The 15313-nt window shown below is 36.8% G+C and overlaps 1 protein-coding gene across 6 annotated transcripts in view; it reads right to left on the reverse strand.

Moving 5' to 3' along the window:
- The window catches only part of TRAF3 (TNF receptor associated factor 3), a 160327-nt gene that overhangs the window by 39616 nt on the left and 105398 nt on the right, over nucleotides 1–15313 (reverse strand). For all 6 annotated transcript variants that reach the window (XM_077269003.1, XM_077269035.1, XM_077268994.1 and 3 more), the window contains exons 2-3: nucleotides 3969–4209; nucleotides 3717–3768 (exon numbers count right to left, since the gene is read on the reverse strand). In XM_077269003.1, the coding sequence (XP_077125118.1) occupies nucleotides 3717–3768; nucleotides 3969–4192 (276 nt within the window). In that variant the 5' untranslated portion in view covers nucleotides 4193–4209. The remainder of the gene's footprint in view (nucleotides 1–3716; nucleotides 3769–3968; nucleotides 4210–15313) is intronic.

The following is a 15313-nucleotide window of genomic DNA, read 5'->3' on the forward strand; positions in this document are numbered from 1 at the left end:
GTAATAGGCATGTGGCCTACTGCAAAGTTACGATCTCTCTTATCATTGCTTTCATTGCAGGAGAAATGTGGTTAATGTTTTAGCGTATGTCATGTAGTAATTACAGTTTCTTAGCTATTCTTCGCAATAACCTGAAACGCGTCAACCATTTTAAGACCTCCCAGAATTCACATTCCTGTTTACACAAGAGGTTGCTGATTTCACTGCTGGGCTTCAGATTTTCTTGGCAATCTGTCCTTGCTCTGTCCGCTTTCTGTTTCTTGTAGATCAGTTTTCCAACGCATTTTCATCTCCCTTGATCTCCATTTCTTAACACATAGTGGATAAGGAGTTAACACTTCCTGTATAATTGCAGTTCTCTGTTCTGCGCGGAGTCCAAATGAGTTGTATTTTCTATGCAAAGCCTCCCACATTGGCGCCAGAGGCTAAGAAGTTTCTGGTACAGAAAGGGAAACAAATTAGTTGCGTTGTTTCAAAAACAAAGCAAGTGAGGTCCAAGGCAAAGTCCAGAAACCAGATATGTGGTGTCCGTACTTCCTACAAATACCCGGGAAAACATCAAATTCTTTTTCTTCATACATTTGGATCCATCTTAAAAAGACAACATGTGTTCACGATAAAGGTACCGTCACACTAAGCGACGCTGCAGCGATATCGACAACGATGCCGATCGCTGCAGCGTCGCTGTGTGGTCGCTGGAGAGCTGTCACACAGACAGCTCTCCAGCGACCAACGATGCCGAAGTCCCCGGGTAACCAGGGTAAACATCGGGTTACTAAGCGCAGGGCCGCGCTTAGTAACCCTATGTTTACCCTGGTTACCATTGTAAATGTAAAAAAAAAAAAACAGTACATACTCACCTTCTGATGTCCGTCAGGTCCCTGGCCGTCTGCTTCCCGCACTGACTGTGAGCGCCGGCCGTAAAGTAAAAGCAGAGCACAGCGGTGACGTCACCGCTGTGCCCTGCTTTACGGCCGGCCGGCGCGCGCTCACAGTCAGTGCGGGAAGCAGACGGCCAGGGACCTGACTGACATCAGAAGGTGAGTATGTACTGTTTTTTTTTTACATTTACAATGGTAACCAGGGTAAACATCGGGTTACTAAGCGCGGCCCTGCGCTTAGTAACCCGATATTTACCCTGGTTACCATTGTAAAACATTGCTGGCATCGTTGCTTTTGCTGTCAAACACGACGATACACGCCGATCTGATGACCAAATAAAGTTCTGAACTTTCAGCAACGACCAGCGATATCACAGCAGGATCCAGATCGCTGCTGCGTGTCAAACACAACGATATCGCTATCCAGGATGCTGCAACGTCACGGATCGCTATCGTTATCGTTGCAAAGTCGTTTAGTGTGAAGGTACCTTAAGACTTGAGATGAAGAACTCATTCCCAATGTTTCTTTCAGGCTTTTTATCTGCGGTCTAAGTTAGGATGGAGAAAGCACCTAAATCATTTCCATTGATTGCCACATCAATAGTCTTACCCAGCTCTAGTTTTAGTTTCAATGCTATTTCTCTGCAATCATATGACCACCCAAAACTTCTTGACAGTGTTGATGCTCCTAAAGGAAAAAAAGTGGCACTATGCAAAAAAAGATACAAGGTATTTGCCAATCTGGTGTAGATCAGATTGTAGTGTTTTCCAGAATGGGAAGGATCTGCATTTTGATGTAGAAGAGTAAAAAGTGTGGAGGTCATCATCCAAGTGCCCCATTCCCAGCAAATGGATTTTGGCATGTGAAATTACATGAATATGGTCTAGTTGGATGCTAGAACTCAAATCGCTAACATTACCGGTGTCATATGCCACCACGTTAAGTAGGACGCTGTTTTAGGAGCTTGTTGTCCTTTAAATAATTAGTGGAGAGGATATCAGCGTTAAGAAAAAGATATGGAGGAAGAAAGAATTCTTGAATCATTCAGCCGTATGAATAGTTATAATACGCAAGCAAATTTTCCCCTATTTTACAGTAGGCCTCACAACCTCATTAACTGAGATTTGTAGCTAAGGTCAATACTAAATCAATTACGTAAAGGAATTAACTTGGTCATGCAGTAGTAAACATTTCCTCACTCTTATGCTGCTTCCATTAAAGTATTCAGTGAGAAGACGTATGGATCCCACCACTCCTCTTTAAGTCTTTTTGTAGTTCCTACCATCTAGAAAGTCTTTAAGATGGTCCTCGTCCAACTTCAACTTCAAGATTTCTAGTGGACTGGATGAGTTAATGGTCTATGGTTCGATGGACAGATAATTTCTATAAAATAGGTTTAACCCATAAAACATCATATAGAGAGTCCACTTCTAAAACTATGTCTGGTAGAGCCTCTAGAGGAGCAAAAGTAATCTGTGACATGGTTTGGTTGGATTCGTTCCAAAGTCTGTCTAGCAAAGCCAAGATCTCTCATTGACACAAGCTGGAAAGGACCAGAATCCAGTAGAAAGAAAATGGACCAAGTCCTTTATTGAAAGGACAGACCTATAGACAAGTCTAAAAAGGTCAAAATCTTTAATGGCTACCAGATGGATAGAGGAGCTCTAAAACCTAGTCTAGAGATGTGAAGTTGGCTCATGGTTGGACCAGTTCTATAAGCAAGTCTGGTAGACTTAAGCATGCCCAAGGATACAGGTTGAAAACCATTAATAATCATGTATAGTGAAGATGGCACATAGCATTAAATGAACAGACCAGTCCTATGGACATGTCTAATAGAGTCAACATGGCTACCAGTTGCACAGTAAGGCTCTATAACTTATTCCAGTAGAGGGAAGCTTGATAACCACATTAATAAACCAGTTTTAAGAGAATGTCTAGTAGAAGATGGACCAGTTCTACATACTATCACAAGGACTGACCAGTTCTAAAAACGTTTAGTGCCAAGATGAAAACCAAATCAACTCTAGAACCATTTCTACTAGGCCCATGGTAACCGCATCGATGGACCAGTCATACAAGAATGTCTAGCAGATTCATGACCGTCCATGGGTACAGGTTGGAAAGGACCAATACTCCAATACAGTCAAGAGGAGTGAAGCTGGCTCATGGAAGGACCAGTTACATAAAAGTGTCTAATAAAGCCAAGAACATTCATGAGCACAAAAGTTGGAAATAGCTATTTCATCAGTGTGAAGATGGTCTTTATGGGACATACAAGCCCTATAAACATGCCTGGTAGATTTGGTTTATGGGTCGTACCTAGCAGGAGAGTAGAGTTCAATAACCTAGTGTGGTGAAGATCGCCCATGTTCATCACACAGAAAGACAAGTAGTGCCAAAATGGTCAATGGCTACCAGCTGGACAGTGGAACTACACGCAATTCTTTATGGCCACCCCATTGGCGGAACAAAGACCTACCTATTGGGGCTAAGACAACTAATGGCTAGCAGTTGGAATATCTCCTCTCGTGGATATCCAGAATTCACCATACTTTTACAAAGCCATTTCCATAGCAAACATACCCAAATTCTCCGGACCACATCCAACTTTAGACACACAGAGAACCCATACCAATTTTTCAATTTACATTAAGGCTTTCTCTTATCAACCTCCACCCAATACATATCCATCAAATATTACAAGACTCTTCTATTCCCGGATAAATATTGGTGAAGTTTGTTTCTTCTAAATTAGTCTGGAAATTAATATTGCATGGTTTTCACATCTCTTAATATGAAGAAAATTTGGAAGAAATGTAAAAACTTCTTACCTTATCTTTAATAATTATTTCTTCACAAGCCATACATTGTGCACTGGGGGAGCTGTGGGCAAAACCATCAAATCATTAGTAAATATAGAAAGTTTCCACTAATCTACCAGGTGCCAACCAAATATGTTTTGTAACTTGGCATTTCTCCAGGCTAGTGTGCGGGAGAAGGAACCTGACAATGGCTCTTAATACATTTAAAGCTTAGTTAGTAGTTGTCAGCTCTTTCCATCCTTTATTCCACTCTGAGCTCACCTTATTAACAAATTCATACAGGTCTCACAATATCGGTGGCCGCATTCGGTCTGCCGGGGGTTACACAAGACCAGCCTGCACTTTTCACACTTATACTTCTCTTCTACCAGTTTCAAAAACTTTTCCTTGTACCCTCCTTGCTCTGGCACGAAGATGGTGGTGGCAAGACTGCGGTCGGCTCTCTGTTGTAGTGTTTGTTGTTCGATCCTTTTGCTAGTATCCATGATATAACAGCTAAATTCTGCAAAAGGAAAGAGAAAAAAAATACACAGGAGGCAAATCAGTGATCGGCAGCAATAATGCAGGCAAATTCCAATTGTCCATTTACACCAGTCAACATATGCACTGTCAAAATTAATGTGTCTGAAAAACGCTACAAAAAACATTGGGGACATCAAAAAAGTAAGTCATCATTTGTTTACATTTTAGAACTTTTGGGGGAATTTTTGGTTGAAGAAATTAAAGTCATATTCTTGATCTTTGCATTGCTTTTGCCATACTTGCAAACTCTCCTGAAACATCTGGGAGACTCCAGGAAAATGGGGAAGACCTCCTGGGCTCCAGAAAGAGTAGGCAATTCACCAGGCCCTACCAAAACCCTCCAGAAATAAGTGATTCCAGAAGGTTTCTTGGGTCATGTTTCTTAGCCTCGGGGACTAAGACGTAGGTAGACGAGGTAGAGAGAATCGGCAAGACTATGGCCTCCACAAGCAAAAGGGAATCGCTATAGAAAAACAATTACGGCAAAGCTGCTTATCTCCTAAATGCCGACTAGCTAAAGTTGGCACGTATGCCCTATGCACATGCTCTACATGTGGGTAAGGCCGCATTAGTAAAGGGCATGCAACTTTTTAAAACATTCCAATTTGCTTCATAAAAAGGGACAATATTGGGGTGACAAGCTGGTGGACGTCACTCATTATCTGACAAAGGTCTAGCCACAGTTCGGAAAGGGAAAAAGGTTTCTTTACTCTCCCAAAATGTCCATCTCTTGGAAGATGGTATTGGTATTAGGATGCTCCCCTGCGCCTTGTTGCCTCTGATCACAGGTCTGGATAGTCTGGTCTGGGGTATATATTTTTATTTACGGGGTCTGGTGTGTGGTCAGTGTTTATTTTGGAGCGTGTTGAACGTTAAGAAGTAATTCTGTATATTGGGCACGTGTTCAACATAAATCATTGAGGTAAATACTAAAAAGTTGGCGTTTTATGATCATCTTTGCAATCTCTCAAAATTTCCCTTCCCAAAACTTGCCAAAAAGTACAGGATAACCCTGGTGAATGTCATACAAATTATTCCCATCAGCTGTGACAGATAAAAAAATATTCATTTTAGGACTGAGTGCACACACCGGATGGACTGTCTTTACTTCCTTCCACCTTTGTGGGTGCAGTGTCAGGGCGGAATCCCCAGGAGCTGCGCTCGTGCGGTCTAGTCTTTCATCACGGGAAGAATTAGGTAACACTTTACATGAATGAGCCAGCGTGACGCTACTAATTTCTGTGTAAAATCATAAAACCTGAACCTACTCGTCATCTTCTCGGAAATGCATGTGCTAAAGTTTTGTCAACGTGATGAAAATGTCACAATAGAGCACTCGCTGCACCCCTCACATCCTCCTCAGAGGGGCTCGGCACTGTTACAGGGACAGCAGTCAGTCTGAAACATCAGAGTCACAGAAGCCGCACACCTTGTTTTATATTCTGACTCAGACAGATATATAGTATGAACATTGCAAAAAGAAATTCATTCTGCAAATAACGTATGTGGGCAAAGAGGAAAAGGTTGTCAATACAAAAATCAAAAATGCCAATTTTATGAGTGGATAATTGCACCATAAGACTCAAAGAAAGTGGGCGACAACATGGAAACGTGAAAATACATAACATATTAGAGATTGCTACATTTGATATGATTTTACATGAGCCTTCCCTGAAAACAGCTGGTAGAAAATAATTAAAAAGAAATTATAATATGATAGATAGATAGATAGATAGATAGATAGATAGATAGATAGATAGATAGATAATAGTGAAAAAAACACAAAAGTTGGGCTTGGGAGTTTGACACGTGCAACACAAACACATGTTCAGATTGGCCATAAAACATACAAAACCTACTAGAAACAAACTGAGCAAAAACCCTGCTGTAACTAAATAAAAAGCAAAGCTTTTAGTAATACTGTTTTTGATCAAAAATAGCATAAACGACATCTCACCACGAAAAGGTAACTCTGATCGGGACGGTCCTACACTGTCTAACATTAAAAACCTTACCATATGTCAGAGTTGACCTCAGTGTGTGAATAAGGGCAGACAAATGGACCAGAGTTTCTTGTAGGTTTTGTAGATCGATAGATAGATAATGGACAATATAGAGACAGATAGATAGATAGATAGATAGATAGATAGATAGATAGATAGATAGATAGATAGATAGATAGATAGATAGATAGATAGATAGTTCATGGGGAAGCAATGATGAAGAGGAAAACCCTGGGAAATCCTGGCACTCTATTCTCACATGTAAATGCTCATCAATGCAAATAAGCAAGATATTTTGTTGCAAGGGAGGAAATTCAAAACATAACATTTACATGCCTGGTGGAGTAAGGTGAACTCCACGGAGGGCACATTGCAGGAAGGCAAAAACCAAGCAGTTGATAGGAGGAAGAAAAGTTCACAGATACGAATGTGTGAGCACGTCCACAGCTTTCATAACTGTCTTTTTGGGTAGAATTAAATTTCCTTACAGAATATAAAGAGAACATAGTTCTGAAACAAAAATGATTGATAATATGTGGTGTGATTGTGAACTGAGTAAGGTTTCATTATCCTATAATATTATGGCTACCAAATATGGAGTCAAACTTTGTTCTACCATCATATTATAAACCTGCTATATCACAGTCTCATAAGTACAAGAATATAACTAATATAATACTGCTCTTATTTACAATAATATAACTACTATAATACTGCTCCCTTTGTACAAGAATATAACTAGTATAACACTGCCCCTATGTACAAGAATATAACTACTATAATACTGCCCCTATGTACAAGAATATAACTACTATAATACTGTCCCTATGTACAACAATATAACTACTATAATACTGCTCCTATGTACAAGAATATTACTACTATAATACTGCTCCTATGTACAAGAATATACTATAATACTGCTCCCTATGTACAAGAATATAACTACTATAATATTGCTCCTATGTACAAGAATATAACTACTATAATACTGCCCCCTATGTACAAGAATATAACTACTATAATACTGCCCCTATGTACAACAATATAACTACTATAATACTGCTCCTATGTACAAGAATATAACTACTATAATACTGCCTACTATGTACAATAATATAGCTACTATAATACTGCCCCCTATGTACAATAATATAACTACTATAATACTGCCCCCTATGAACAAGAATATAACTACTATAATACTGCTCCTATGTACAAGAATATAACTATTATAATACTGCTCCTATGTACAAGAATATACTATAATACTGCTCCCTATGTACAAGAATATAACTACTATAATATTGCTCCTATGTACAAGAATATAACTACTATAATACTGCCCCCTATGTACAAGAATATAACTACTATAATACTGCCCCTATGTACAACAATATAACTACTATAATACTGCTCCTATGTACAAGAATATAACTACTATACTACTGCCTACTATGTACAATAATATAGCTACTATAATACTGCCCCTATGTACAATAATATAACGACTATAATACTGCCCCCTATGTACAAGAATATAACTACTATAATACTGCCCCCTATGTACAATAATATAACTACTATAATACTGCCCCCTATGTACAAGAATATACCGGTAACTACTATAATACTGCTCCCTATGTACAAGAATATACCGGTAACTACTGTAATACTGCTCCTAACTACTATAATACTGTCCCTATGTACAAGAATATAACTACTATAATACTGCCCCCTATGTACAAGAATATAACTACTATAATACTGCTCCCTATGTACAAGAATATAACTAATATAATACTGCTCCTATGTACATGAAAATAACTACTATAATACTGCCCTATGTACAAGAATATATCTACTATAACACTGCTCCCTATGTACAAGAATATAACTACTATAATACTGCCCCCTATGTACAAGAATATAACTACTATAATACTGCCCCTATGTACAGGAATATAACCACTATAATACTGCTCCTTTGTACAAGAATATAACTACTATAATACTGCCCCCTATGTACAAGAATATAACTACTATAATACTGCCCCTATGTACAACAATATAACTACTATAATACTGCTCCTATGTACAAGAATATAACTACTATACTACTGCCTACTATGTACAATAATATAGCTACTATAATACTGCCCCTATGTACAATAATATAACTACTATAATACTGCCCCCTATGTACAAGAATATAACTACTATAATACTGCCCCCTATGTACAATAATATAACTACTATAATACTGCCCCCTATGTACAAGAATATACCGGTAACTACTATAATACTGCTCCCTATGTACAAGAATATACCGGTAACTACTGTAATACTGCTCCTAACTACTATAATACTGTCCCTATGTACAAGAATATAACTACTATAATACTGCCCCCTATGTACAAGAATATAACTACTATAATACTGCTCCCTATGTACAAGAATATAACTAATATAATACTGCTCCTATGTACATGAAAATAACTACTATAATACTGCCCTATGTACAAGAATATATCTACTATAATACTGCTCCCTATGTACAAGAATATAACTACTATAATACTGCCCCCTATGTACAAGAATATAACTACTATAATACTGCCCCTATGTACAGGAATATAACCACTATAATACTGCTCCTTTGTACAAGAATATAACTACTATAATACTGCTCCTATGTACAAGAATATACTATAATACTGCTCCCTATGTACAAGAATATACCTACTATAATAGAGCTCCTATGTACAAGAATATAACTACTATAATACTGCTCCTATGTACAAGAATATAACTACTATAATACTGCCTACTATGTACAATAACATAGCTACTATAATACTGCCCCCTATGTACAAGAATATAACTACTATAATACTGCCTCCTATGTACAATAATATAACTACTATAATACTGCCCCCTATGTACAAGAATATAACTACTATAATACTGCCTCCTATGTACAAGAATATAACTACTATAATACTGCTCCCTATGTACAAGAATATACCGGTAACTACTATAATACTGCTCCTAACTACTATAATACTGTCCCTATGTACAAGAATATAACTACTATAATACTGCCCCCTATGTACAAGAATATAACTACTATAATACTGCTCCCTATGTACAAGAATATAACTAATATAAGGCCGGAGACACACTGGTGCGAGATACGGCCGAGTATCGCTGGTTAAAAGCAAGCTGTGGCACCTGCACTCCGGAGCGGAGCGTGCAGCTGCATAGCAATACATGGAGCTGCACAGCTCCGCTCCGGAGTGCAGGTGCCACAGCTTGCTTTTAACCAGCGAGACTCGGCCGTATCTCGCACCAGTGTGTCTCCGGCCTAATACTGCTCCTATGTACAAGAATATAACTACTATAATACTGCTCCTTATATACAAGAATATAACTACTATAATACTGCCTCCCTATGTACAAGAATATAACTACTATAATACTGCTCCCTATGTACTAGAATATAACTAATATAATACTGCTCCTATGTACATGAAAATAACTACTATAATACTGCCCCATGTACACGAATATATCTACTATAATACTGCTCCCTATGTACAAGAATATAACTACTATAATACTGCTCCTATGTACAAAAATATAACTACTATAATACTGCCTACTATGTACAATAACATAGCTACTATAATGCTGCCCCTATGCACAAGAATATAACTACTATAATACTGCTCCTATGTACAAAAATATAACTACTATAATACTGCCTACTATGTACAATAACATAGCTACTATAATGCTGCCCCTATGCACAAGAATATAACTACTATAATACTGCTCCCTATGTACTAGAATATAACTAATATAATACTGCTCCTATGTACATGAAAATAACTACTATAATACTGCCCCATGTACACGAATATATCTACTATAATACTGCTCTCTATGTACAAGAATATAATTACTATAATACTGTTCCTATGTACAAAAATATAACTACTATAATACTGCCTACTATGTACAATAACATAGCTACTATAATGCTGCCCCTATGCACAAGAATATAACTACTATAATACTGCTCCTATGTACAAGAATATAATTACTATAATACTGCTCCCTATGTACAAGAATATAACTACTATAATACTGCCTACTATGTACAATAACATAGCTACTATAATGCTGCCCCTATGCACAAGAATATAACTACTATAATACTGCCTCCTATGTACAATAATATAACTACTATAATACTGCCCCCTATGTACAAGAATATAACTACTATAATACTGCCTCCTATGTACAAGAATATAACTACTATAATACTGCCCCTATGTACAAGAATATAACTACTATAATACTGCTCCTATGTACAAGAATATATCTACTATAATACTGCTCTCTATGTACAAGAATATAACTACTATAAAACTGCCCCCTATGTACAAGAATATAACTACTATAATACTGCTCCTATGTACAAAAATATAACTACTATAATACTGCTCCCTATGCACAAGAATATAACTACTATAATACTGCCCCAATGTACAAGAATATAACTACTATAATACTGCTCCTATGTACAAGAATATATCTACTATAATACTGCTCCCTATGTACAAGAATATAACTACTATAATACTGCTCCCTATGCACAAGAATATAACTACTATAATACTGCCCCTATGTACAGGAATATAACCACTATAATACTGCTCCTTTGTACAAGGATATAACTACTATAATACTGCTCCTATGTACAAAAATATAACTACTATAATACTGCTCCCTATGCACAAGAATATAACTACTATAATACTGCCCCTATGTACAGGAATATAACCACTATAATACTGCTCCTTTGTACAAGAATATAACTACTATAATACTGCCCCCTATGTACAAGAATATAACTACTATAATACTGCTCCTATGTACAAGAATATAACTACTATAATACTGCTCCCTATGTACAAGAATATAACTAATATAATACTGCTCCTATGTACATGAAAATAACTACTATAATACTGCCCTATGTACAAGAATATATCTACTATAATACTGCTCCCTATGTACAAGAATATAACTACTATAATACTGCCCCCTATGTACAAGAATATAACTACTATAATACTGCCCCTATGTACAGGAATATAACCACTATAATACTGCTCCTTTGTACAAGAATATAACTACTATAATACTGCCCCCTATGTACAAGAATATAACTACTATAATACTGCTCCTATGTACAAGAATATACTATAATACTGCTCCCTATGTACAAGAATATACCTACTATAATAGAGCTCCTATGTACAAGAATATAACTACTATAATACTGCTCCTATGTACAAGAATATAACTACTATAATACTGCCTACTATGTACAATAACATAGCTACTATAATACTGCCCCCTATGTACAAGAATATAACTACTATAATACTGCCTCCTATGTACAATAATATAACTACTATAATACTGCCCCCTATGTACAAGAATATAACTACTATAATACTGCCTCCTATGTACAAGAATATAACTACTATAATACTGCTCCCTATGTACAAGAATATACCGGTAACTACTATAATACTGCTCCTAACTACTATAATACTGTCCCTATGTACAAGAATATAACTACTATAATACTGCCCCCTATGTACAAGAATATAACTACTATAATACTGCTCCCTATGTACAAGAATATAACTAATATAAGGCCGGAGACACACTGGTGCGAGATACGGCCGAGTCTCGCTGGTTAAAAGCAAGCTGTGGCACCTGCACTCCGGAGCGGAGCGTGCAGCTGCATAGCAATACATGGAGCTGCACAGCTCCGCTCCGGAGTGCAGGTGCCACAGCTTGCTTTTAACCAGCGAGACTCGGCCGTATCTCGCACCAGTGTGTCTCCGGCCTAATACTGCTCCTATGTACAAGAATATAACTACTATAATACTGCTCCTTATATACAAGAATATAACTACTATAATACTGCCTCCCTATGTACAAGAATATAACTACTATAATACTGCTCCCTATGTACTAGAATATAACTACTATAATACTGCTCCCTATGTACTAGAATATAACTACTATAATACTGCTCCTATGTACAAAAATATAACTACTATAATACTGCCTACTATGTACAATAACATAGCTACTATAATGCTGCCCCTATGCACAAGAATATAACTACTATAATACTGCTCCTATGTACAAAAATATAACTACTATAATACTGCCTACTATGTACAATAACATAGCTACTATAATACTGCTCCTATGTACAAGAATATAACTACTATAATACTGCTCCCTATGTACTAGAATATAACTAATATAATACTGCTCCTATGTACATGAAAATAACTACTATAATACTGCCCCATGTACACGAATATATCTACTATAATACTGCTCTCTATGTACAAGAATATAATTACTATAATACTGTTCCTATGTACAAAAATATAACTACTATAATACTGCCTACTTTGTACAATAACATAGCTACTATAATGCTGCCCCTATGCACAAGAATATAACTACTATAATACTGCCTCCTATGTACAATAATATAACTACTATAATACTGCCCCCTATGTACAAGAATATAACTACTATAATACTGCCTCCTATGTACAAGAATATAACTACTATAATACTGCCCCTATGTACAAGAATATAACTACTATAATACTGCTCCTATGTACAAGAATATATCTACTATAATACTGCTCTCTATGTACAAGAATATAACTACTATAAAACTGCCCCCTATGTACAAGAATATAACTACTATAATACTGCTCCTATGTACAAAAATATAACTACTATAATACTGCTCCCTATGCACAAGAATATAACTACTATAATACTGCCCCTATGTACAAGAATATAACTACTATAATACTGCTCCTATGTACAAGAATATATCTACTATAATACTGCTCCCTATGTACAAGAATATAACTACTATAATACTGCTCCCTATGCACAAGAATATAACTACTATAATACTGCCCCTATGTACAGGAATATACCCACTATAATACTGCTCCTTTGTACAAGGATATAACTACTATAATACTGCTCCTATGTACAAAAATATAACTACTATAACACTGCTCCCTATGCACAAGAATATAACTACTATAATACTGCCCCTATGTACAGGAATATAACCACTATAATACTGCTCCTTTGTACAAGAATATAACTACTATAATACTGCCCCCTATGTACAAGAATATAACTACTATAATACTGCTCCTATGTACAAGAATATAACTACTATAATACTGCTTCCTATGTACAAGAATATACCGGTAACTACTATAATACTGCTCCTAACTACTATAATACTGTCCCCTATGTACAAGAATATAACTACTATAATACTGCTCCTATGTACAAGAATATAACTACTATAATTCTGCCTCCCATGTATAATAATATAACTACTATAATACTGACCCCTGTAAAGTTTCCACCTTCGGGTTATTTTCTATGTTGTTATCCGTTCAATTTTTCCATGTCTATTATTGTTTTTCCACGGTCAGTTATTTTTTGAATATTACAGTCCTCACCTCCTAAGTACGAATTATTGTTTCCATTTATACTCCACTTCCATTAAAGATTTCCATATTAACCCCTTCATGACCCAGCCTATTTTGGCCTTAATGACCTTGCCGTTTTTTGCAATTCTGACCAGTGTCCCTTTATGAGGTAATAACTCAGGAACGCTTCAACGGATCCTAGCGATTCTGAGATTGTTTTTTCGTGACATATTGGGCTTCATGTTAGTGGTAAATTTAGGTTGATAATTTCTGCGTTTATTTGTGAAAAAAATGGAAATTTGGCGAAAATTTTGAAAATTTTGCAATTTTCACATTTTGAATTTTTATTCTGTTAAACCAAAGAGTTATGTGACACAAAATAGTTAATAAATAACATTTCCCACATGTCTACTTTACATCAGCACAATTTTGGAAACAACATTTTTTTTTGCTAGGAAGTTATAAGGGTTAAAATTTGACCAGTGATTTCTCATTTTTACAACAAAATTTACAAAACCATTTTTTTTAGGGACCACCTCACATTTGAAGTCAATTTGAGGGTTCTATATGGCTGAAAATACCCAAAAGTGACACCATTCTAAAAACTGCACCCCTCAAGGTGCTCAAAACCACATTCAAGAAGTTTATTAACCCTTCAGGTGTTTCACAGCAGCAGAAGCAACATGGAAGGAAAAAATGAACATTTAACTTTTTAGTCACAAAAATGATCTTTTAGCAACAATTTTTTTATTTTCCCAAGGGTAAAAGGAGAAACTGGACCACGAAAGTTGTTGTCCAATTTGTTCTGAGTACGCTGATACCTCATATGTGGGGGTAAACCACTGTTTGGGCGCACGGCAGAACTCGGAAGGGAAGGAGTGCCATTTGACTTTTTGAATGAAAAATTGGCTCCAATCTTTAGCGGACACCATGTCGCGTTTGGAGAGCCCCCGTGTGCCTAAACATTGGAGCTCCCCCACAAGTGACCCCATTTTGGAAACTAGACGCCCCAAGGAACTTATCTAGATGCATAGTAAGCACTTTAAACCCCCAGGGGCTTCACAAATTGATCCGTAAAAATGAAAAAGTACTTTTTTTTTTTTCACAAAAAAATTATTTTAGCCTCAATTTTTTAATTTTCACATGGGCAACAGGATAAAATGGATCCTAACATTTGTTGGGCAATTTCTCCTGAGTACACTGATACCTTACATGTGGGGGTAAACCACTGTTTGGGCACATGGTAAGTCTCGGAAGGGAAGGAGCGCCATTTGACTTTTTGAATGAAAAATTATCTCCATCGTTAGCGGACACCATGTCGCGTTTGGAGAGCCCCTGTGTGCCTAAACATTGGAGCTTCCCCACAAGTGACCCCATTTTGGAAAGGAGACCCCCCAAGGAACTTATCTAGATGCATAGTGAGCACTTTAAACCAACAAGTGCTTCACAGAAGTTTATAACGCAGAGCCGTGAAAATAAAAAATAATTTTTCTTTCCTCGA

This window comes from Ranitomeya variabilis, chromosome 1, assembly GCF_051348905.1.
Source record: "Ranitomeya variabilis isolate aRanVar5 chromosome 1, aRanVar5.hap1, whole genome shotgun sequence".
Lineage (NCBI taxonomy): Eukaryota > Metazoa > Chordata > Amphibia > Anura > Dendrobatidae > Ranitomeya > Ranitomeya variabilis.